The sequence below is a fragment of the Symphalangus syndactylus genome, chromosome 3 (assembly GCF_028878055.3).
Source record: "Symphalangus syndactylus isolate Jambi chromosome 3, NHGRI_mSymSyn1-v2.1_pri, whole genome shotgun sequence".
Lineage (NCBI taxonomy): Eukaryota > Metazoa > Chordata > Mammalia > Primates > Hylobatidae > Symphalangus > Symphalangus syndactylus.
The window spans coordinates 122731573-122757649 of record NC_072425.2 but is presented as its reverse complement, the minus strand read 5'-3'; the positions used below and the strand labels follow the sequence as shown (position 1 = coordinate 122757649).

The window sequence follows — 26077 nt, the reverse complement described above, 5'->3', positions numbered from 1 at the left end:
AATGAAGAAAATTTCTGCAGATCCAGCAAGCTCAGTAGGTCTCTGTATCAAGTGTCACTATATCAAGTACAATGATAAAGGAACATTTAAGTCCTTAAAACCTTCAACTGTAGTATCTGTTTAAAAACTGGGGTGTGCGAAGTGAAAAGATAGAAGTCATTATTTTTTGAAATTAGAAAAGTAATCTCAGATCGATTTTTTTCATCTTTATTGTGAAACTCGAAGCATGGGTAACTATCTGATCTAAAACACTGTTTTATTGCTTAAAACAATTCTTGGAATTAAAAGAATGTGCTATCCTTTGATTTTTCCCTAAATTAAGTATTCCACCATTTCTGCTTCTAATAGAAACGATGTACAAATGTCATGTGTTATAGTTAATGTTTACATTGCTATCCGGTGAATTATTTTCCCCTTCTAGTAGCTTACTTGGCAAGACTGATATTCTAGTGACAGCTCATCAATGCATTATTTGGTAATATTATAAACCCTGAGATAGTAATGCGCATCATTTATGCATTCACAATTTCACCGATGACTGAGACAGGCACAGGATAAAACTGTATTGAAATGAAAATCATTGTGTTTAAGTCAGGTGTGTAATAATGTGAAAGTACCAAAACAGTGAGGCTGGTATTAAGTGACAAGTACAGACTCTTTAAATGCCTCTACATTTAGGCTTACCATGGCACACAAAACATGAAGAATGTAAAGTTTCATAATGGGGCAAAACCAAGGCAACAGTTGAATTCAGATGTAGTTTTTCCCTGTGGCTTAAGTCTTTTTTTAGTTGATTATAACTGTGACATTTTTTTTGAAGCACTGAGTATAGGTCATTGCCTGAGGCAGCCTAGTGGAGCTGATAGATGTACCATTATTGTGTTCCTATGAGAAAATGATTTTGAAAGGTACAAAAATACCCTTCACATTCTGGTTTCCTCAGCCCATCAGACAAATGGTTTATTTAAACCAGGTCAACATGTATGGGAGAGGAGGGAAGCAAACAGGGTAGGAAATGAATGAGATTTTTATCAAAGAACCCAAATTTATGCATTCCTGAAAGCGTGCTGCCAGGGGAAATTATTTTCTTGTCCCATTAGAGTTCGGAATGTTCTGCAACAATAAATACCTATATTATAAAAATCTTCCAATTTAAAAACTGAAGTTGGGTTGGAGAGAAAGGAAACAAGGAATGGTGCTTGCAGTTTGTATGGAAGACTATAAATCTAGGAAGCAGGTTTCCCCATTCTTGTATTTCTTTTAATATATTCTCTTATCTACCTCACCAGTTCTTTGAATTTAAGCATTTTTAACTTTATAAAGATTAGAAATAAACATTTTCAGTGTGCTTAATGCTAAAGAGCTTTACAATGAGTTACTTCTGAAATATTTTCAGGGAATCAATATAGCATTTCTTCTTCCCTTTATCACTCAAGGCGGAATGATGTGCCTGCAAATAATGTCTTTATTTAAATGACAATCAGTCAAAAATTTTCAGTAAAGTGCAAATGATTGCACAAACTTGTATTTTATTTTAGTGTATATACATAGTAATTTTTAGGCGAAATCATTAAATTTTACCTGCTTACTTATGGATGGGAGCAGTTATAAACCAGCAGCACGGTACTGAAATTCTGCTGAAATACATTAAAGTAGTAATGTTTCTATTATTAAGCTGTAGAAATAGGGATGTGCTAGGTAAGTTAAAAAAGTTTGTTTAATCAAGTTTATCCATAAACTATTGTTAATCAAATCTACTGTCATGAATATTACTTACAGTTTTAAGAAAATCTATAAGTGTTTTGTAATTAACTTATACATTTTAGATTATACCTAATAATACTCCAAATTGTTGACAAGTACATTGTTCATTGTCTGGTTTCTTTTCTAAACAATGCTCAAGGATGAGTTTGAGTTTTTGAGTGATTTGCTCTTGATATGATATTATGTAAACATCTAAAGTATATTAGGATACTATAATCAAATTTTCTTTAAAAAGGATAAATATCTTACAGAAATTCAAGTATACAAAAGTTAAAGCTGGCCTAAGGAGTAGCACATTTTGTCATTTATAATTGTTAAGCTGAATTGAGTGAGAAGATTATAAATAAATTCATTTAAAATGGAAATGTAATCTCTCAAGTGCTGTATGTAGGCACGAACAACGTATTATTACTTTCACACAAAAGCTTAGAAAGTAATAAAATATATGTTCTGTCTTCTATACTATTAAATATTCTAGTGTTTAAACAATTGACATAAATATAAAATGTGTTCATTTTTACCTAGTTCGATATTCATAAAAATGTCACTCTGGCAACTTTTTAATTTTTGGGTTTTGAAGTCACAAAATGAATGCCTATCTGTTGTCAGACATTACCAAGTGTATAGCTCTGGATTTAAAGAGAGTAGAAAAAGGGTTTTTTGATAAAAAAAATTCATCCCCATAATGGAACAAACACTAAAAAAAACTAAAATAAAAACCTCTGTTGTTCCAGTGGAAGGTCAAAGGGACATGCAATGCAATTACATCCATATATATAATGCAATTGTACATGTATCCATATATGTAATACAATTATATCAGTTGGAAAATTTTTATCTGCAAAGCAGAGAAATCAGCACAAACTAAATGCCATACAATGTCTAGAGAGGTGCCTAGAATGGAAAAATTCTTGCTGTTATTACCTTGTGAGAAAGCAAATATGTTGCTGTGAAGTTCATTGTTACAGAATAGGTTATAGAATAATATAACTCACATAAGTAGTATAATCTGCAATTAAGGTTTTGTGTTTCAAACGCAGCAAGTTGAATGTATTCTTCAAAAGTCAAGTTTTCATTTTTATGCTCTCAGCCCAAAAGCATACATAAATCCAATCTTACCAGATCCAATATTATCATAGCATTATCAACATTGGAATGTTTTGGATAAATTATGTTATAAAGTTGTTTTAATTACCTTTTCATTGTTACTATTCCTTAGAGAGTGTTCCTCTTGCAATATGAGTAAGTCAATTACCTTTTGCAAATTAAAGTGATTATAAAATCCAGTTGGAAGTACTAGCCTTAAACATAGCTATTACTATTGTGTTTGTAAGCCTTATAATAGCTAAAGCCGATGGTATAATTGTTGGAAAAATTGCCTGAATTTCAAAATGATAAACATTTCATTTTTAGTTTTTCCCTTAACTTACTCTGAAGAATTCTTTTGTTGACCCTGAATCCAGTGTTCCATAGGCAATTTCTGTTTGTTTGGCTAGGTCTTCTGCACTTTCTATGGGAGAGACCATTCGCTCAACCGTCAGGAAAGCAGCGAGGTTAGCAGTATAAGATGATATAATGATGAGTGTAAAGAACCACCAAACACCTCCAACAATTCGACCTGAGAGGGATCTAAACATGGATAAAATAATGCACATTTTCCTTTCTTTAACCAACATAGAGAAAGAAAAGAAATACCATCAATTCACCATGCATATTTAAAAATAACAATTGCAAGTATTGTTTTATTTTCTGAGAGTCTGCTCAAGAATGATTCTAGACTTCTGTGTAATCTGATGTCTTCTATGATGTATTTAATATATAAATGCCACTGAAAATATGACAACCATTTCCTTTTTATTGTTTAAAGAAAATGGCAGAAATGTAAAACTTAATAGCTTTTCTTCAGCTGTGCAAGGGGAATACTTAGTTGAATTCATTAATACTCTCCTGCCCTCATTTCTTAGCATCTCTGAAATTAGGATGCAGCCTGTGGTTGGTGAGATAAAATATAGTATCATGGCTTAACTGGCAGCATTGTTTCTCTCTTTGTGGTACCATAAAGTAGCAATACATATGAACAGTGACTGCAGTCTTAGATTGAAGCAAGTTGGTAGATACCTTTCTGAGACTAAAGGAAATAACCTGTTTTTACCTTCAGTCAGAGCCCTCCCAGGATGATGGGATGTAGGCCAAGGTGAGATTGGACCCGATGAGGGTCTAGAATTGGTCTCGAAGTGACCATAGTTGAGGTTTTTTTTGTTTGTTTGCTTGATAGTCCATTCCTGAGCTAAGTGGAGGTTGAACCATGTCTCAGAGTATCTTTACACACGTATACGATTTTCTCTCTTCACTCTTTCTCTGGTATCAAGGATGTGTGGGTGAGTGTGAGTGCAGAGCAAATGTGAGAAGGGGGTGAGTAAAAAAATCCAGAGAATGTTCATCATTGAACTCACTTATTGTAACCATCAAACTACTTAAAATTCCTGGGGCAAATTGTTGTAAAACATTTGTTTTAAAACTTGAAGAATGATTTCATATTTTTCATAGCATTTCCAAAGTCAAAACACTCCCTTATTATAATACTTGCTATTATAAAGGAGACACCTATTGGGTTTAACTTAATATTTGCTTAATCCTGGATTTTAAAAACCATTGCTTGACTTACTTTGATTTCTTTTTAGTTCATTAATTGAAAGTTTTCAAGTCAGATTCCTATGTTATTGGAATTTAAACATATTTATAATTTTCCTAGGTCTTAAGAAACACAAATTGCATTGTGCCCAAAATGCCTCTTTTTTGAGAAAGCATACATTTCTAAAAAGAAAGAAACCCATATATTTGTGATGCTAATATATAGTCAACCATTAAAGTAAATACTTTTCTTCTCATACCTTCAGCTACTTTCTCTATGAGAAAAATAAGGTATTTTTTTCTTGCAAAATAAGCCTGCATTTTTGGTGAATATAATGGTTAAATGATATCTTAGTGGTATCCAAAGGAAGGGAGCCATGACTCCACAGATACTGAAAAACATTTCCATAAAACTAGCATAGTGTTTGCATGGTTGGCTTTTTGCCTATTGCTTAGCTAATTTATGCATTGCTATAGAAAACAATGTATATCTGGTACCTACTATGTTGACTCAGGTTCCAGGCATCTCCCTTAAGCTATGTGAGATGAGAATTAAGTCCAACATTAATTTCTGAAAATGAGCAACAACAACAATAATACAAAAAAGTTGCAATAATAGCAAAAGTATTTGTTTTTTAAAAGGAAACAAAATGGAAATGAATTCCTATTCTACAATTTAGGTTCCAGTTTCCATTTGTCAAACCAATGAATGAAATATTAATACTAAATGATTTTTGAGAGTTCTGATGGATTGCATAGTTTCTTTGCTATTGAGAAAGTTAATGTTTATGATATATCCACATTTTGTGCTAACTTGGAAGAAATTGCTATTTGGGAATTGCAAGTCTTTTTTCTGTGTTTCAAATAGTCCTCTGTCTTCAGGAAAAGAACATGTAGAGAGATAATTTGCACAACATTTAGAATTACTGGGAAATCAGTGAAGAACTTAAGAGATTTGAAACTAACCTGGGTGAAATGTCACATCCTTGCTGCATAAAAGCACCCAGGGAAAACCAGAGGCTGTTAAAGATGCCAAACTCATTGGGAGGCTGGTCGCTGGGTCCTTCCTTTCCATCCTCTGGCTCTTCTGTGTGCCACTCATATGGACTAAATCTACTAACTAGGAATAAGACCACGCTGACACCAATGTAGGCAAAGACTATGCACATCCAAATCTCATAGGCCAGAGGATCCAAGAAGGAAAACACTCCTGGTTTGGATTTCTGAGGCTTTTTGATCATGATAGATATGCCCAAACTCATGAAGGGCTTAGAAAAGTCAATGACCTCCTCTCGTACCAAAGTGATTGTCAGAGGGGCAATAGCAATCTCTGCTTTCTATAAGAGAAAAAACACATGGAGACACATAGGTTAATGAATTGCATGAAGCAATTAGCACTGGAATGATCCATTTAAAGCTAACCAGTCATGCATTTATTCTACATTTATTTTTGAAGTGCCAACAATATATAAGCCTAGTGATAGGTACAAAAATGAATAGTAATTTTTTCATAAGATATAACTTAAATTGCATAAAACATTTTTATAGATTCCAGTAATTAGATTAAAGGATAGAAAAAAGAGAAAGAGTGGATAAGCAAAAATAACTTGAACTCAAATTACTGTATTAGTCTTTAAGGATCTGGGACAGTGCAGAGGAGACTTGACAGTCTTTCCATATGGCTGAATTTGTGAATTTCCTGGCCAGGAATGCTGCTATGTTGCAGCCTTTTCTGTTTCATTTGGAGCATTGCCACTGATTCATTACTTGGCCATCCCTTAATATTATGAATTGCAAATTTCAAACAGTCTTTTCTTTTTTATTCCTTTCCAGCTATGAGAAAACAGATCATAAAGCCTGTGCTAGTATGATAAAAGAAAATCCGTTGTTTGACAATATTTTCCAATTCAACACACACACAAAAATCTGGAAATGGGCATTTATTTCTGGCTATTCACATATTTTGATTTCTTTACCTTTATTTAAAAAAAGAGATTTTGAAAAACAGTGGATTCATTTCTCGGGTATTATAATCATAAGGCACTAGCCTCCATTTTCAGAGTTCTGTGATTTTGAGCAATTTTTCTGAGCTTGTTTCTACAGCTATAAAATAAGGATACTTTTTCCCTGTTTACCTCATAACGTTATTGTGATTATTTATTGGAAGCCTTAATAAGGTAATAGTGAGCATTTATTGGGAGATTCTGTGGCTGATGCTGATCTGATGCTGATATTTTGAATAGCTTCTCTTTTAGTCCTCATAAGAATCGTATGTTTATCATTGTCTAGATGATGAAACTGAGACTCAGCGAAAGGGGATTCACACATCATGGCAGCTCTGGGATTTGAATCTGGGCTGCTTCTGTTAAATCACCACCAGCTCTAAAATCAAGTGAAATAAGGTGTAGAGTGTAAATCATCCCACCTCTAAAATCAAATGAAATCAAGTGTAGTGTGAAAACTAAACTGTCACATGATCTACAAATAAAAGGGAGTTTTGATTATTTATTTTAAAAGGAATATACTTGACATTAAAATGGAATCAAAAACATGCTCAGACACACAAATTCTTACATAGAGGCTGCCACTCTTGCAATGACTCTTACATATCCTCAGGCTCCTGGTTCTATACAGTGGCCAAGGGCTTGCGACAAGGGCAACTGGGGGGTTAGAATGGGGAAGGTACGTTTTAGTCACATCTCCCTGGGTGACTGAGAATTGACCACATATGCCTTCAAGAGGGAATAAGCTTTGTTTACATCATAAAAGGCCATATATACAAGAGTCAGACCATTGCTGGAAGGTTATTATTTTCCCCATAGCTATCATTATGTGTATAATTTTTGTTACATAAGTGATATGTGAACTAGCTGTAGAAAAATTGGCATATTTTAATTATTTCATTGGTGTGACCCAGCCCATTAGGAAACGTTATCTGTATTCCCATCACCTACTCTTGTTTTTTCTTTCTATATACTCTGAAAGACTTTGTTCTATGAAGAGTATTTTTAATTTCTTTTAAAAGGGAATAATGTAGAACATTACATCTTACAATTCTTTTTCTCTTCTCAAATAATATAATGAACACTTTTCCATTTTAGTATACAAGTTAAAAGTAAGTTTTAATGATTGCAAATGCTTTATTGGAAAAATGTCAAAATGTATTCGACCATATTTTAAGTTTGAGGGATATTCATATTGTTTCCAGTTTTACAAAATTTAAAACAGTGAAGCTGTGAACATCTTGAGGACAAATCCTAACACATGCTTTAATTATTTAAGATAACTTTTTAGAAATGGAATAGCCAGTCTAAACAGTAATAATCTTTTTAATGCTCATAATGTGCTTTGCCCAACTTTTCTCCAGAAAGATTATGCAAATTTCTACTGTCCCCAGCACTATGTAAAGGCATGTTCAGTCTTAAACCTCAGAAAAGCTCTGTTTATTTGTCTTCACCAATTTTCTGGAAGGAAATTAGATCTCCTTGTACTAATTTGAATTTGTTATGATAAAACAAATAGCTACTTGTTCTTTTATGTATTACTGTCATAATCTGCCCCCACTTTTCCATATTGAGTATTCATTTTTTTACTTCCTAATTTGTGAGCACTTTAAAATATATTTAAAATATTCACTTTTATTTCCCATATATGTTGCAATTCTTTTCCCTAATCATCAATTGTTTTGTTTCCATAACTTAATTCAAGGTCTTTTCTTGCAATACATAGGTTTTAAACTTTGTCGTAGCCATATAAAATTATTTGTGTTTGTGTGTTTTCAGCCTTTGGTTTCATGTTCTAGAAAAATCATTTTCCTATCAATATTATATATTTTATTCTAGTACCTATAATTCTCCTATCACTTTTTGGTATCTTCCATAATGAAGTGTTAGAAAATTGTTAATTTTCCAAGTAGTCATCCTCCTGTACCAACAGGAATAAATAAATAACACATCTTTTCACTTACTTGAAATGCCTCCTTTCACATACTACATTGTTCTGTGAGGTATCTTCTGAAATTTTTAATTTACACAAGTTCCCACTAGTGAGGGAAGAAGCCTTAAAAAGACACATGAAAAGAAATACAGGTGTTTTCTGAACAGAAAACTAAGTACCATAGAAAGTGAACATTGGATGAAAGTGGTGACATCCATGTCCAATGAGGGACACTTTCAAAAAGTTAGAGATATGTGAGAGTCTAGAAAGAGACTAGTAGAGATAGGTTACGCATGGGCTTCCTCTGCCAACATCCGGGATGTTGCATGTGTGTTGTTTCATGACCTCTCAGTAATTCCCAAAATTGAGTGTATAAAATGTCTCCACAGGTAATTCTGGTGCTAGTGGACCATGGAATGTGCTTTGAGAATTATTCCCTTGGACTAAAACACACACACACACACACACACACACAGACACACACACACACACACACACACCCCAAGTGTGGTAGAGGCCCAGGAGATGACCCTGAAGCAGCACGCTGCAGGAAATCAGGGTGAACTGGCTTTAGTGTACAGGCATGGTAGCAAAAAGCCCTGAGTGTGAGGGAGGTTCTGGGCTTCTGGGTCTCACACATGGTGTGTTGGATAACATGTAAATGCTTCACAGACAATCTGTTCATTACAATTATAGCAACAAAGTTTGCAAGGAGTAAAGTAAAAAAATATAGTGAATCCAAATTTAATAACTTTGCAAAGTTAATCATCTAGACATAATAGGCTTTGTTCTATAGAAGAGAATGGATTTAGTTTTACCTAGGTCCCTGGGAACCAGGCACTCATGTATGTGTTTGCAGTAGGAAAACAAAAAATACACTGAGAAACAAGTATAGACTTTGCAGACACCAAAATGGAAAGTACCTAGACTGTGGAGTGTGTAAGAGACCTGGAAGAAGATTCCTTTTAGGAAAAGAGTGGACAACTCAAGCATCAGAGATTGGAGTCTAACTACTTGCAGACTGGCTGAGGAATGAATATGAATATGATATTAATAACCATTATGTTATCTTTTGTCTCTTTGAGAACTGCATAACTTTGGGACTTTTTGTTATTGTGACATGTATAGCACTGACATAACTTTTTCGCTAATTATGCTACTCTCTTCATATCCTTTGTTTTCATTATTTAAACAATTTGCCCTGAATGAAATGTTGTCAGAACACTTGCAAAAGAGTGAGTCTGGGCTGCTCGGTGGGTAGGGACTCCAGAGAAGAGATGTATGACAAATGCCCTAGAACTTAACTCCCGTTCAGTTATGCTGTTCGTAACTAACTGGTAATCCAAGTATGATTTTTTTTTAGATGAAATTTTCAAGAGTGTTTTCTAATGGGAATGAATTACAGTAGTTCTAACAACTTTGATAATGTTAACATCTAAGGTATGCTTACTGTATCAAAAGTTTAAAATGTTAACCAAAGAAGAAATGCTTTAGAAACTTTTTTCCTTTGGAATTTAAAGCTCAATATGAAACAGTCAGTGAACTCTGTGGTAAAAAAGATTTTGCTATTTTTTTAAACTGCATTTTTTTTTCTCATTTAGGGTCACCTAAGCAGTCAGCAATTCTTTCCTATGGATATAAAACTAACCAATTGCTTCATAATGTCAAACAATTTCCTCATTCTGCAGAGGTTTTAGCTACTTTACTGTACTGTGCAAAGAATGTTCATTGCTTCATGGTCTAAAAGGCAAGATGCAGAATCATGAAGCTGGTGAATTGCAGTTCTGGCTTGGAAAGTGAGTCCCTCCTAGGACTTCAGTTATGTTCTAAATCTTTCTATCTTTATTGTTTTCTGAAGAAGATGACTCTGTGTAATTCTCCATTTCAAAGGGGTCTTGTGAGGATTAATCAGAGTACATTTTGAAGGTGAAATATAAGTTGGCTTTTAGGAAATTTCATATTACATTTCAAGTATATGTTACTTTATTGGTTACTCGATTAATAGAGTTTCCTACGAGCTATGGATTTGGTTTCCGGCCTTCTGAAATATTGTGCTATCACTAGCATATGATAATTGCCAGTTTGATTTTGACATTTTGCAGTGGTAGCTGAAGACATTGATCTTGATATTGCTCTGATTCGGGCAGGAACATTTATGCTGTATTTGCCCTCAGCTATGAATGCGTACACTCAATATCAAGTACACTCAAGGGAGGCGCATAACATGCTTTCATGTGAGGCCCACTTTGGAATAAATTCTGGCTTTTGTGTTTTGCTATGTATACTAGTATAAAAAATGATGGCACTGCATAAAGTTTAAATTTACTGTGTTCAGCAGAATTGTAAGAATCTGACATTATTGATGAATATTTAATAGAGGATAAAGTAATATAGTGATTGCCTCACCAATTACTTAAAAGATATCTATGAGTAATTACAAACAATGGAGGTATAAATAACTATCTAAAATAACAACCACCTTTATATTGTTGAAGGAAACCTGTTCCTATGGTTATCAAATACAAGATTACTATTATATTTGTTTTGTAGGTCTACACATGGCAGCATCAAACTTAAAAGAATAGTCACTCCAGATCCTGAAGTCAATTAAAAAAACTAGGATTTCATATTCTGAATTTTTATCTTCTTTCTGATTTTGGTCTTATCAAGTGTCAGTTTTTCTCATTGTTTGTGGATTGCATTATTAATAAAATACAGAAAGATTTAAACACTGTATATGCCTCTTGGAATGTAGCTGCAAATTAAACAGTAACAGACGTTTAAAAATTGTTATGTGCCCAAGAGAAAAGAAGTTTCAGGTATGTGTAAATAAATTCTTCAATAAGTTGATTTGCTTACCCCATAAACAAGTTCTCCTACCATCCCATTCCAGATTTTTGTGTCTGCATCCCTTGCTCCATATTTTCCATCAGGGACAATGGCAATTTTATACTTGATACCAATATGTTTTGCAATTTCAGATGCCAAATCTACACAGTATCCTTCGTACTTGTCATTTCCTTCAAACATTTCATGATTTTTCTTGTACATAACATATGGGGATTCCTATAATGAGAGAAGTAGAACTGTAAAGGAGAAATTATAAAACATTTGAAAAACTTCATGTAACTTTCCAATTTCAGAATTTGACAAAAGATTGTATTTAGTATTGGTACACATACTGATTTTGTGTAGCTAGAAGTCAATAATAAAACAGATGAATATATAAGTATGCTTACAAGAGATTAAATTGCTTTGCATTGGATACTAAAACTGAAATCTTTAAATTTCCATTGGATTAAGTATTAAAAACCTAACACTATGACTGTGATGGGAGAAGTGTCAGTTAATAATTATCTAAAGAAGCATAAATTATATTCTTTGGCAATGAAATGAGTATTTCTAAAATATTTCATGAAATTAAAGACTATTCAGTAGTCAGCTTCACCTAATAAAAGACTAATTCAAGGTCACAGGTTTCCATATTCTGCATCTTATTTAGCCACATTCAACTGTGACTTCCTTTAAGAAAAAGGTTACATCATTTTTATTTGATCTCTAGTGTTTGGCAAGATGCTTTTCTCAGAACAGGCACTTGGTACACTATCATTCAAAGAAAAAAATGAATTAATAGTTTAAAAATTCTTAAATAGTTATTTGCATTAAATCTGCTTTCCTAATGTTGTCCAATATTTTGGCTTTAAGTATGGTTTGTGCTGCATGAAATTTAATTATATTATAAAACATTTCCCTAGTGATGCTGATAATTTTCCTCCAGTTATAATGAGCATACACTTGAGGTGATATTCCCATTCAGTTTTCTAAGCAAGTGAGACAGAAAATTTGATGAATAATTATGGTGAAAATCCTGATAAAATGAAAAAGTTTATCAGTGGCTAATAATTACTGGACAGTTTTCAGTTACACACACACACATACACACACACACACACACACCCTTAAACCAAACCATTAAAAGACATGCACTAAAGAGACATTTTAGCAAAAAGCACTTGATTTTGTAAGTGGCACCTAAGGCCACCGACGAAAGATAGACCTGGTGAACACATAATGTGGAGAGAGTCCTTGGTCACATCTGAGTTTTTCCAGTCATTTACAGACAAGGAGTGACCACCTTTGGCTACAACATTATTGAGATAATGTATTCATATTTTATAAAATTGTACTGTAACTTTTTTTGGTAATCTCTCATAAAAGTCTTTCCTTTTTTCCCCAGAAAATTCATAATTGGGGAAGTTGAATTTGCTCTTAAAACTCTACAATAGAAGGTAATTTACTTTGCATGAATAACATGGCAACCTACACTAATTCTGATTTTGTTTTTAAGTACTTCATAAATGTAGAACCCCTTTTAAAAATTTAATAAAACATGTGAATTATAGGACATTTTATTTTCTCATAGAGATGCCCTAAATAATTCTACAGTGGGCAGTTGTCCAGGATTGGTCCTTCTACTGTGTTCTTAAATCCTGCCTTAGGTTGGCACAGCCAAATGACCCAGAAATCTCCAACCTTTTTGAATTTGATGAATATTCTAACCCTGGAATCGGGTAAAAAGTTCTTCCACACATAAAAGTAAGGCAACCAATTGCCTCTTCTTTAGATAGATGAAAATTATGCAGTAGTTTATGGAAAACATTGTGAAAATATAAAGAGGTTAGCAAATGTGGTTTTAAAATTGGTGAATTGTGGTTATAAAATTGGTGAATTGTTGTGAAGCATTATTATTTTCTAAAATATGCAATAAAATATTAATAGTTATTAGGAGCTAATTCTTACGTTTTCTCTTTTTTTTTACAATAACCTTTTTAAAATATGGAAGAGTACTTAGAAAAAAGCAAGAGCCACATATATGTAAAATGCTTAAATTCAGATTGAAATGGCTATACAACTATTATCTATAAGTGTAACAAGTTTAAGAGTTTTTCAAAAGGGGTATAGCAAAAGCTCCATTTGGTACTATGGTTGAAGATCAATTCACAAGTATCTGCAATATTTGAACACATGAATTTTTTTACTCAAGTACATATATTACTATATTAGCTTGTGTGTGCAAGTTTCTCTAGCTAGTATTTATAATCTAATTTGCTAAATGCCCTCTACATTATATAATGAACAATTTACTTCAATAAAAGCTACATATTTGTTATTTAATCAAACATTTATTAAGCAGCTACTGTGTTCCAGTCAGTTTGCTGGGTGATAGGGACACAAAAATAAGTAAAGTATGCCCCTTGTTCTCTGCAATCAAAGTCACTATAATTTTTTTGTAATAATGGCAAAGGAGTATAAGATGTGAGGAACAATAATAAAATATAGTAGTAGACTGGGCGCGGTGGCTTACGCCTGTAATCCCAGCACTTTGGGAGGCCGAGGCGGGCGGATCATGAGGTCAGGAGATCGAGACCATCCTGGCTAACACGGTGAAACCCCATCTCTACTAAAAATACAAAAAATTAGCCAGGCATGGTGGCGGGCACCTGTAGTCCTAGCTACTCGGGAGGCTGAGGCAGGAGAATGGCATGAACCCGGGAGGTGGAGCTTGCAGTGAGCCAAGATAGCACCACTGCACTCCAGCCTGGGCAACAGAGCGAGACTCCGTCTCAAAAAAAAAAAAAAAAAATATATATATATATATATATATATATATATAGTAGTGAAAAACAATAGTAGCTCTTACTTATTTAGTGCTTACTATGTATCGGGCACAATGTAAAGTTCTTCATGTCTTTTCATTTACTTTTGACACTGGCACATTGAGGTAGGCATTTCCTATTTTGCAGATGGGACAATGAAGACTCAGGGAGGTTAAGCCAGTTGTTCAATTTCACAGAACTAACAAGTGAAAGAGGTGGGAACTGACCCTATATTTTGATATTTTGTTTTGTTTTTGTTTTTGAGAGACAGTCTAGCTGTGCTCTATCACCCAGGCTGGAGTGTAGTAGTGCGATCTTGGCTCACTGTAACCTCTACCTCCCGGGTTCAAGCGATTCTCCTGCCTCAGCCTCCCAAGTAGCTGGGATTACAGGCGCACACCGCCACTCCCGGTTAATTCTTGTATTTTTAGTAGAGATGGGATTTTACCATGTTGGCTAGGGTGGTCTCGAACTCCTGGCCTCAAGTGATCCACTTGCTTCGGCCTCCAAAAGTGCTGCAATTACAGGTGTGAGCCGCTGCGCTTGGCCGATCCTACATTTTAAAATATCTGGAAATTTTTGAAGCTATTTCATTTATCAAAATATGTGCAATTAATTGAGATTCCATATGACTTAATGAAATATCTGGAAAATTTTGAAGCGCTTACTGCATTTATGAAACTATATGCCATTAGTTGAGATTTCATATGACTTAATGAGAGAGGGAACAAGATTAAAGAAATGCATTTCTGCATTTTTATGAAATTCATTTAATGAAATTCTTCATATGATCTATGTAAACAGTGTAAATAAAAACCTTTCAATGTATTCTCATAGTGTCTGGCATATAGAAGGCACTAAATAAATACAAAGATATCCTGGCCTATCAGTGTTTCCTAAATAGTAGTAACTTTATAAAGTAATTTTGTTAGAAATTCTGATTCAGGTTTTCTAAAGGAAAGTAAATATTAACAAGTGCTAGGTTATCTCTTCTGAAGCAGGCCCATGTCTATTTGAGTAAAATATTTATCTAATGTCTTCTTTCATTTTTTCAGTTTTTTCTTTCTTTTTTATTTTGGACAGCAGGGGTCCATCAGGTCATTGTTTTTCTGCCAAGCAAACCAACAAAGACTAGAAAAGGCTTCAGCTTACTGCAGATGTTGATTAGAAATGTAGTTAGACTTTTTGCCCATCCAGGGGCATAAACAATTACTGAGATTCAAGATGAGTGATGCAGACAGCATAAGAGAAATGACATGATTGCACCCAGGGAGGTGAGGAGGTTTAAAGGAGAGAACGGCTAGGCTTTCCTTGAACAATGTCTCTCATGGTTGCTTAGCTCTGCTGTTTCTTTGACTGTTTTTCATTTTGCTTTGCTTTCCTTTCATGTCAAGTCCAAAAGAGTAGCAAATACTCAACATTCGCCCAACCTCCTCATTTCCCCCATGCTCAATCTGATAAGTTGTCTGCAAGTAGCTCCTCAAACACTTCATATTAGAGTTAATACAAAGTTTGGGGGCTACTATGGGGGAAGAAAATACAAAATCTTTTGAATATAATAAATAAATTCTGGCAAATTATTAAGGAGGGTTTGTGGGGTATCTTTGTAAAACAGCCTTATGAATTCCCAAGTGTTCAATTTTGAATAAAAATGGAATGATCAGAAGGATAGAGTAACTTCTTTTTTCTGTCTTATGTATACAACCTGCCATGATTATTATCAACTACTGTGCTTTGCAGGACAGTAATTTCTTAAAAGTTATTTAAAATGCATTACTTCTTAGTGAATATGAGTTGTATATTAAGATAGTTTCTCTAATGAATGGGGTTCTACATCTGCTCTGCTTTTCAGGAAAGAAATCACTCTCTGTTTAAAGCTGCTACATTAGGGCTTGCTTATGAAAGTATTTATGTAAATTGATTAAGATGATTTTTAATCAATAAAATATAATTTTCCTACCAAGGAAATTTTTCTGGATTATTTGTATTTAGCAAAAGTGGAACTACTGAAACAAAATATTTCTTAGAAAGGCTTCAAAATTTTCTAAACATCACAAATATAATTATTACAATTACTATTGAAAGTTGTTAAAATAATGAGATCAGTGTTAACCAATGTTGTCTCCTATGTGGATATTTGGTTTTCTCCAAAAAATCTTAATGGATGTAGATAACTTATCCCATGGATAAAATTCTTAAAAGTGAAAATTAAGATAATATTATTCAATTCAGAAAAAAAATGAGTAAATCTAATGGCTGAAAAAATTTAAATTTAGCCAAAATTATTTAAAAACTAACTGATTTATAAGCTCTTCAGTGAGTGATGTATGGGAAATAGGAAAATTAATATTTGGTATAAGGAAGAAAATACATTTTAATTTTCTGTATGTATGTATATATATATAATTTTATATAAATATGCATGTGTATGTTATTATAATGCACATATATATGTATAGTGCATCTATAGAATTTTACATAGAGTAGAAAAAATATCAAACATCTTATAAAAAGTACAAAAAGTAACCTCTGGAAAGATCATGTGTGATAAGGGTAATTGCTTTTAGGTTTGTAACATAATTCTGATACTGGAGTGAATAAATTTGGTTTTATGGAAAATTTGCCTAAAGGATTGTTGTGTTCATGAGATGGTAAGAAATATCTTTGTAGTTGAGCAATACATCATAAGCATCTCTTGACTTCGGTAGTAAAGCTTTGGGAAAAAAAGGAGCTTGTCTGAAACATCCCTGTATTATCTCCCCTTTTCCAGAGAGTTCAATAGCCAAGAAAGTAGTAAGATTACAGAGGAAAACACCACCCTCCCTTCTCCCAAGATCTACTGTAAACTGCTTTTCCCTCAATTGCTGTATTTATCCAAACCACATGGAATAGATTTGGCTTCTTTGGGTTATTTGCAGAAATGATTACTTTTAATACAAAAAGTTAAATCAATATGGTCATAGTCTTATAAATTTTATTGATTTCATAAAATTTTTAGTCAACAAGGCTTAAAGATAAAAATGGTGATATTAATTTTATTTTCTATTAGATTTTGCTGTGGTATATTCAGTATGATTATATTCAGGTAGAGTAAATTCCCTATTAAAATGAAAATCCCATTATAGATATACAACACTGTTACAAGAAAAAATAACTTTCAACAGCCATAAAAGCTAACACTACATTATATTTAATAAAGATAGCTAATATAATTCTTAATTATGTTTCTGGTCTGCTTTCTCTCAATATACTATTAGTTTCATTGAGTGCAGGATTTTTGTCTGTGACATATCCCCAGGGCTTAGAACTGTGCCTAGCTCATAGCAGACGCTCAATAAATATTTATGAATAACTGAATTTCTCAATCAATTTTATTTAGCAATAGCACATAGTGTTACAGTGTGTCAACATATAAATAACAACATACACAAAGGACAGACAACTGGAAGAACAATAACACCATATCAATTTCAATCAAAATGAATTATATCCAGTGCTCACTCTCAGCCTTCTTCTATATCTAGATATAGGTATCACATATATTAAAATGTCTAGCCAATTCCATCTGTGTTGGGAATTTTCAGTTGAATCTGGGGATAATTACATGCAGATGCCAATATCTTGTTTATCTACAAGGGATTTCTTTCATAATGAATGAAGTGGAGGGATATCGCAGGTCCTGGACTACCATTTTCAACAAAAGCAAATTGAAGGAACACTTTCAGAAAAAGGATTCTAGTATGTCTTTTTGAATTACTGAATGATTATGCAGTTGCAAATACCAGAGGTATTATTTATATAAAGATTACATTTTCATACAAAAAGACAGATACTAGTATTATACTATTTTGATAGCAAAAATATTGATGGCTTTACTGTCAAACAACATATAACTTTACAGAATATCCTTTATATATATATATATATCTATATATATGTGTGTGTGTATATATATATATATATAGATAAAACAGTTGGATTTTTTCAGTCATTTTTATCTTTTTTTTTTTTTTTTGATAGCATGCTTCCTAAAAACTACCCATGCTTGCAAAATTGACTCAGTATTTTGGTTTTGAGAATTATTTGTCCAGTCCCTTTAGTAACAGGGATGGAAAGGAGATTCTCTATATCATACCTATAATGCACATTAAAACACTTTATTTCACACAGAACAGGCAAAATTCCAAGAGATCTTTCAAGAAAACAACTGTATATATTCAGAAAACAAGCACACAAATTCCGAGATATTTACTTATAGAAAATCTACCCTTGGAAATGGAGTGATATAATTCCATCATTTACGTACAGTGACCTCATTTCAAGATAGGGGAATTGATATGTCAGAATTGCTAAGTGATTCTTTGTCAACATCTATTTCTTGAGAAAGATGAAGATTAATTCTTCTTTTGTTCTAGGATCTCAGAAAAGTCACAGAACTTAAATTTTTTTTTTTTCTGGTAGTCCAGAGTTGGTCATCCAAGAAGAATCCCACATGAAAAATAAGCTTAAATTTACTACACTGGAGAACAAGACTTGAGCCTTAGTTAGGAATGGTCGAACAGCGCGGAACTCTTTTCTTTCTTGATCAATTTCTTAAAATAGGATTCTTCATCAGAGGCTGAAAAGAGGAGGACTGTACTGAAGTATGACTTTCCATTACTGTGTCTTTTTTAGGAAAAGAAACATATATATATATATATATATATATTGCTTTTCAAGTCCCATGCAAATATTACACAATTAAGTTAGAAGGTTTACACAAAAACTGCTGTTGGTTGGTTTGCATTCTAAAATCATAAACTTCTGCTGAAGGCTTGTCAAGATTACATTAAATTGCTGACTGGTGATGCAACACAGTTAAAACTAAGTGCAACATATGAAGGTTTCTCTGTGGCATTTTCATGCTTTAACCTTAATATCACTTTTGGGAACAACTCAACATTACTAAAAACCTGAAACTAAAATGACAAAAGCTAAAAACTAAATTACATAAAATATTTCCATTGTATTTAGAGTAAGGTTTCCATAAATATTTTAAAATATGTTTTGCCTAAAGAGATGTGAGCTGAGTATATATAACTTTAAATGAAACAGAAAAGATCACCCATTGTTGATCTGTTTTGACTAGCGTTGACTTTAAAGGGCATGTTTGACTTTAGAGGAGAAAAATACATAAGATATTCTATTATTTAAAAGGTAATTTCATGAGAATCTCTTTGAAAAAGCAGCCTTAAAATTTAGAGGATTTTTCATTTTTTGATGTGGCCAAATGAAGCAATTGTATTCTTCTTAATTTTTAGAAGTTCAATAAACTATAATGTGTGCTTCTCACTGGTCAATGAGAAAAATAATCAGTGGAAGAAAACCCTTTTCTCATTCAAAATAAAAATAAAACAAAATTAATTCCTAAATCATTTAGTTATATAAATCATGCTCATTAAAATCTTCACAGTCACATCTTCACTACTGTAAACAGACAATACAAATCATTATCCGATGATTAAACTACCTGAAAATTATAATTTTAAACTTTATTAATTATTATTACATTGACTTTTTAAAAACATAGTAACAATAATAATATGTTTACTACTGGATATATTTATGTGATTGGTGGTTGACCTTTGGCATGTTCACTGTTTTGTGCTTTAGGTTCTTAGCATTTCATACATTTCCAGCTAGAGTTTGACAGTCTCAATTTTTAACATCTGAGCATTTTTCCAAGAACAACAATGTGACAAAAGATAATACAAATAAAAGTACTATATGTACTCAAAGCTTAGGATGAACCTATTCAAAGCCTCAATAGGCTTTTGTGGATCAGAACACCCATGTCACCATTGCTAACAGTCAGCTTTGCCCTCCCTGCTCACCATTGCTGGGGAGTTAAAATTGCCTGTGGACAAAATGGAACACCGTGAAGCATAGAACAACACTTACCATAATTGTGGTTACAACCACTGTTCTGTTCTCAATAGCAGCTGTGTCATTGCCAAGAGTTGGTACATCTTGAATCAAGACTAACTTATCCATATCATTCCAGTAACCAACCTGCCAAACAGAGAACATGCTTGAAAACATATTTTAGAAGCATTTACTCTAGTTCTTCTTAGAACAATGAAGGGTATGAATAGGTAAGCAAACAAAACAAATGTAAGCAAACAAAACAAAAGCCAATGGGAAAAAAGAGTGGTTGGAAGTGTTCTTACTTGTTCATGAGCCAGTTTTCCTGGTATTAAGGATCCTGTCTTGTTACATGTTTGGCAAATTTACTGTTTACAATAGTGGAGTGGCCAAGAAATTGGGAACGGTGATTCCAAAAGGAATATGAGCACGGTGCGTTATTTTATGCAGATCCCCTCCTCTAGTGAGATAGACTGGTGCCCCCTAAGTTAATTTGTGTGACTTTATCAATAAAGTTACAGGTTGTATAGTAAAGGGAATAGCCAGATTTATAAGAAGAGCATGTACAGAATATTTTCAAGCAAAAGAAAGTTGTATATTCTTAAAGCAAAACAGGAATGGTTTTGGGTTTGATATAACCTAGCCACTAGGTAACAATCTTACCATTTTTTGAAATGCTAACTACATCAGAGATGAATATTAATGGTCAATGTTTTTGCTTTCAAATATTACATTTAAATTTGTATTTTTTTCATTTTAAATTTTTATTTTTTTATTTAGAAGTCAAGCACTTTTTCCTAAAAATGAATTAAGTAATTACTTAAGTACTCTGAAAAGTAGTAAGCTACAATGGGATCTTAATGGAAATTTAGGATTCTTTGGTTTTTCAGACCATTAAGCAATAATAATGGCTATTACATATTGAGTGCTTGCTCTGAGGCAGACAATGTACTCAATGCTTTTTAAAAGTATACGTCTTAAAGTTAATACACATACCAAGTATGGAGTAGGGGCAGTTATTATCCACATTTTAGAGATGAGGATTCATTTTAGAAGGCTAAATAAATTACACAGAGTTACACTTTAGTAGGGCCTGAGTTCAAAACTCAGGTCTATATGACACCAAGTCTACATGCTTTGCTATTATGCTATGCGACCTTCCAAAATAGATGTTCATTTAATGCTTGACAAACTTCTTTCTTGAATTTCTTGATTCAGTTGATAAAACTCATGTCTCCAATAAAATGTATGCGTTTGCTCACTGGTCTGTATTCACTATTTGTTCTAATATGTTTTGGAAGTCTCACTTGCCTAATCCAAGTTTCTCAACTGCCATGTTAGTATTTATGAGCATATTAAAATAGAGTAAGCATTAACATGTCAGAAAGAGGCACTAGATTATTCACAAGTGTCGCATATATAATTCAATAACAAAACAGATGGAGAAAAAGACTTTTTATTAATATGGCTTGCTACACTTCTTGGTTTGATCCAAAATTATAAGTTCAGCAATTTTTTTCAATAGTCCATGTGAATCAATCTCTGGTTGACATTTATTAATAATTATGTGAAATTTTTAATTTAAAACAACTATATATTTGAGACCCACCCTCTCCTCAATTCTTTTGTGTACTTAAGTCAGTTGATTCTTGTTAACTCTGCTTTCCACATGACAGTTATATGACATGAAAAGGGGTTTTACAGTTTAGCACTCCATTAAAATGCACCCACCCTGAAGATCTCATCAGCCAATTTTCAGGAAAGACAATTTTTCTTTATTAATGAGTCCCACAACAGAAAGAATCACAGATCTGGGATACATTTTTGGAGAGTACCTAGACATTGGCAAGACCTTGACATTTTGCATTTAAAAACTAAACCATGGGTTTGCAGTTATTCCACTTTTAAAGATAAATGATTCAGAAGTGCCAGCAAATTAAAATAATAAGCAAACTTTAATTTTTTTGCCTTATACCTATATGCAATTATAGTTAAAAAAAGAGAAAGTCATATTTTGTGATGTGGGACCAATTAATGATAGATTTCATGTGGACCATGGGCTTATTTAGAAGTAAGTCCACATGAGGGGTCAGTTCCTGAAGAAAGGAATCCTAAAGTTTGGACCCAGACCTCACAGAAGATGGAATTTCTCTCTCCAGTCTTCACAGCATTTTGCATTTTATTAAGAACTTTTCCCATGACTGATTTCATTTAATTAGACAGGGAAATGGGTATTTTTCCTATAGACAAAAAGTGAGTGAAAAGTGGTTTTGTAATGCTAGAGCAAAAATATGGAAGCATTTAAATCACTAAATTGATAAAGGATGTCAGAAAAATATTCACCTTCTTTGGACTTCTGAAGGTGATTTGTATGCAAATGTAACTATACTAAGATATGTGAGAAAATGTGTCTGTATTTAGGATGGTCTTGGCCTAGAACATAGAGAACAGATAGGGACTGAGTGGCTGTGAGGAGCTCCTGTTCTACTCAAAGTTGATTCCTTGGAAAGCTGCTTTGATCAGACCTGCCCTGACAAATCTGACCTAATTCCCACACCAGCCCTAAACCCTTATAGGCAATGGGACTGATGATGTTTCAAGATCTTGAAACCTGAGTCAAGATCTTGAGTGATGCTCTAGAGCTGTAGGAATTTTGGTTTCTACTGCAGCTCCACCTTTTTCTAGCTGAGCATCTCTGAGCAGGTTACTTAGTTTCTTTGAACCTTACTTTTCGATAAAAGGAGAAAAAAAAATATATCTTACTTTTAGGTTGTCATGAGGATTGAATATAAAAATGCACATCAATTTTCCATTACAGTGTTGGCATATAATGTGCTCTCAACAAATAACATTTTTACAATTAAAGATTTTTGAAACCATGCAACTCTGGAGCATTCCCTCTAGAGCCCTGGATGGGGGTCACTGGAGTGATAAGAAGATTCTGCTGTACTTAGGAGCTCAGACTTCAGAAAGAGCTTTGTGGCTTCTGCTTAATGAGACTCTCAATCAATTTTCCTGTTGCAGAAGTCAGACAAACTGATGGGTTGACTCTCTGATCTGTTTTCAAAGATAGCTCCCTTGCTGGCAAGTGTTCAATTTACAAGAATGATTGCTCACTTCTCAGACATATTGCCTAGTTTCACCAGCATAGTGTCTCTCATGGTAGCTCATTTTTAAGTTTAATATTCCTGACACAATGCCCGAGTTGATCATTGCCACGGAAAAACGAAGATAGATGAGTCTACACCATTTTATACTTCATATTTCTTTTTTTTTTAAGAGCCTTAGATGAGTGTCAGCTGGGTGTGCAGATGTACTGTTCATCACTCTCTTAACTTACTCCTTAAGTTTCTTTTTGAAAAGTCTTAATTTTTGTTACCATCATGGTTCAATAGGCTATGAAAAGATTCAGTACTATGAATAGCCCACTTCATATTACTGCTAGTTACCACCAGCTTTCTTTTTCCACTATTCTTTCTCTCATAGAGAATGATTTGACGTTCTGCACTTATAGTTTTGCAAAATAAGTAATTGTCATTTGCATTTTAAAATATTCTGTTTAAATGGCAAATTTTGCAAGGTCTGGTGTGTGGCAAGGAGGTGAGCCAGTCTTACCTTTGTCCAGCTGTTAGCATTTAGCATTGTCCACCTATTAACATTTTTAGGGGCCTGTGGAATATCCTATCTGCTCCCCAGCTAGCAGAGGATCTCTACTTAAAACTTGCCTCTTTTTTGTTGCTGGCTGTGTGCTGGTAGAGTGGGCTGTTCTTAACATCTCCTTCCCTTGCTTCAGTCAATCTCCTTAGAAGAGCCTGCCGTGAGGTGCAGCTGGGCCCCCCGGCTGCCATCCATCTCCTGCCACTCCTGATCTGGATCAGGTAGGCTCCAGCTTATCATGTATTAGCTGGCAGCCTGCACGTGGGCTATGCCATTAAGAAGAAGGAAATCTAGAGATGGTTTTCATAGCAGCTCCAAACTTCTCACAGATATAGAAGCACACCCATATTGTAGACTGAAGCAAAATGCAACTTGGAAAGCCTTTGCCATTTTCCATATATCACCTTAACTTTAATGGTCCTGCCTCCAAGACTTTCTTCGGTTGTTGCCCCTTCCAAACTCTAACATCCTGGCAATTTTAAATCCCACCTCCTCCATGCAGCCTTCCTTTATTTGTTTTCCTCCAGCAGGAAATCATCTCTTCCTATGTAGATCAGTAAGGGAGAAAATACTAAGAGTAAAATATGTTTTATCACTTACAGGCTTTGGATAAGATAACTTATTGGGCCATAATTTTCTCATTTGAAAAAAAGAGAAATACTACTACTCAAATTATAGTTTTGTCATGAGGATGGAATCATGCCAAGCACCAAGTCCAGTACTTAGGACACAGCAGGCATTTCATAAATTGCAGTTATCATTACATAAAAGCATGAAAATATATTTTGTAAATTTTTTTAAACAGCCAAATATAGCTTTTAGATAAGGTTAACTTGAATATCTGTTTTCCTAACATCCTAGTTCCTAGATAAAAGGAATGTTAAAAATTACATGAGTTAGCTACAAAACACTTATAACCAATTACTGTGGTGGGGCTGTATGGTTGCACTGTGTAAAGTACTTCGTGAATGCTGGGAAGACCGCTCCTATACCTATTCACATCTTACCACTAGCAGAATTGTCTTCCCAAATCCAGGAACCTAGCACCAGCAGCTTACTGAACAACTTAGATGTTTCTCTCCTCTCTCCCTCTCAGCCTAATAATAATCTTACCATCCATCTTCTCTTTTGCTCATTGAAATTTATCTAGTTGATTACTTCAAGAACACCCAGCCTATTCTAAATATGTTCACCCATTAGAAGTAGTTTTTTTGTACTTGCTCTAATAATTTCATAAATGACTACCTTGAGGTGCTTATGTCTCTTTACTGCTTTGTGTTCTGTTCTGCAGAGCAAATTTTGTTTTGTGGGATTCTTTTTGCTAACCCCACCCAAAATATTGCATCCATTTTGGATAAGGGATATAAACAGTGTATAAATTAGTTTGTTTCAGCTTGGGCACACTACCAAATATCAGTTACATGACACACACATTTATCTCAGCATTGATTATAAAGTACTAAAGAATTTGTAAGTACTCACAAAAAAAGGAAATGTTCAGCCGTGTTCTGTACGCCTTTAAAATGTTACATAGAAACTAAGTAAACAGAAAATTCTGTTTTTCAGTTTGATTGTGGCTCACCTTTCTAGGTCCTGTGCTTTTCAGCTCAAACACATCCATTGTGTAATTGACTCTACGTCCATAGTGGTCAAACTGAACATTCCCTGTCAGCCCTTGAATTCGAACCTAAGTGAAAAAGAAAACTACATGTGTTCACTTGCAATTTCACTTATAGGAATTTTAACTTCATCTGCTGGGCTTATAACTACTTAAAAAAGTAGAACTATAAACTATAACCAACTAACTGAAATGCCAGTAGGTATTTGAGCTATTGGGATAGAATCTGAAATAGGAATATCAAAGGGATATATAAGCAATTTTGCTATACCCCTGGAAGAGGAATATATTTTGTTTTTACTATTATAAAGTTTCCATTTTTACTCGAAGAATTCTCCCTCAATTATAAAGTATTTTTATAGGAATGACAATTTTTTATGGTTACTTTTCAGTTTTATCTATAAATCCACAAAATGGATTAAATAACCCTGATACTTATGCCAGATCATATTCTCACCTTGCTAATATTAAAATTAAGATATAAGAAGCAAAAACATATAAGGACATTTTTGAAAATATTGAAATATATTTTATTCCAAATTTCCTTTTAATTTGCTTTTGCTTATGTTTTGAACCTGTGACATTTCAGAACATTTAAAATGTAACATTAAATATGTATATATTACCTTAATTATTTGAACAAATAAACATTAAATATGTATATATTACCTTAATTATTTGAACAAATAGTGTTAGTATAATTATAAAAGACTAAAATAAACTGACTACTTAATCCAAAGTTACAAAGCAATTGAAAGATCTCCAGAGGTAGTCATTATTTCTGGTTCTGGAATATTCCAGGACCCAAGTGGGCTTATACTTTCTGAACCCCTTGTGGTTAGCTAGGCCCATGAGACTCTTTCTGACATATGAGTTGTAAATAGGCAGGACAGGTAATATTATTAAGCCA

At 33.5% G+C, this 26077-nt stretch overlaps 2 protein-coding genes across 19 annotated transcripts in view; one reads left to right on the top strand and one right to left on the bottom strand.

The window, feature by feature from the left end:
• Window positions 1–26077, top strand: part of LOC134736030 (BEN domain-containing protein 2-like) — an 816235-nt gene that overhangs the window by 35849 nt on the left and 754309 nt on the right. Inside the window, exon 4 of one of the 8 annotated variants that reach the window (XR_010119707.1) lies at window positions 9933–11181. The exons of the other annotated variants lie outside the window; for them this stretch is intronic. The gene's annotated coding sequence lies outside the window, so the exon portion shown is untranslated. Of the gene's footprint in view, window positions 1–9932; window positions 11182–26077 lie in introns of those variants that run through there. 8 annotated transcript variants of the gene reach the window in all.
• The window catches only part of GRIA4 (glutamate ionotropic receptor AMPA type subunit 4), a 380575-nt gene that overhangs the window by 51876 nt on the left and 302622 nt on the right, over window positions 1–26077 (bottom strand). For 10 of the 11 annotated variants that reach the window (XR_010119696.1, XM_055272950.2, XM_055272952.2 and 7 more), the window contains 5 exons: window positions 25132–25236; window positions 19929–20039; window positions 11191–11397; window positions 5362–5732; window positions 3195–3393 (listed from right to left, as the gene is read on the bottom strand). Coding sequence is in view for 10 of the 11 variants with exons in the window: in XM_055272950.2 (XP_055128925.1) it covers window positions 3195–3393; window positions 5362–5732; window positions 11191–11397; window positions 19929–20039; window positions 25132–25236 (993 nt within the window). In the remaining variant the exon portion in view is untranslated. Of the gene's footprint in view, window positions 1–3194; window positions 3394–5361; window positions 5733–11190; window positions 11398–17341; window positions 18607–19928; window positions 20040–25131; window positions 25237–26077 lie in introns of those variants that run through there. The other variant, XM_055272954.2, reaches the window with a different exon arrangement.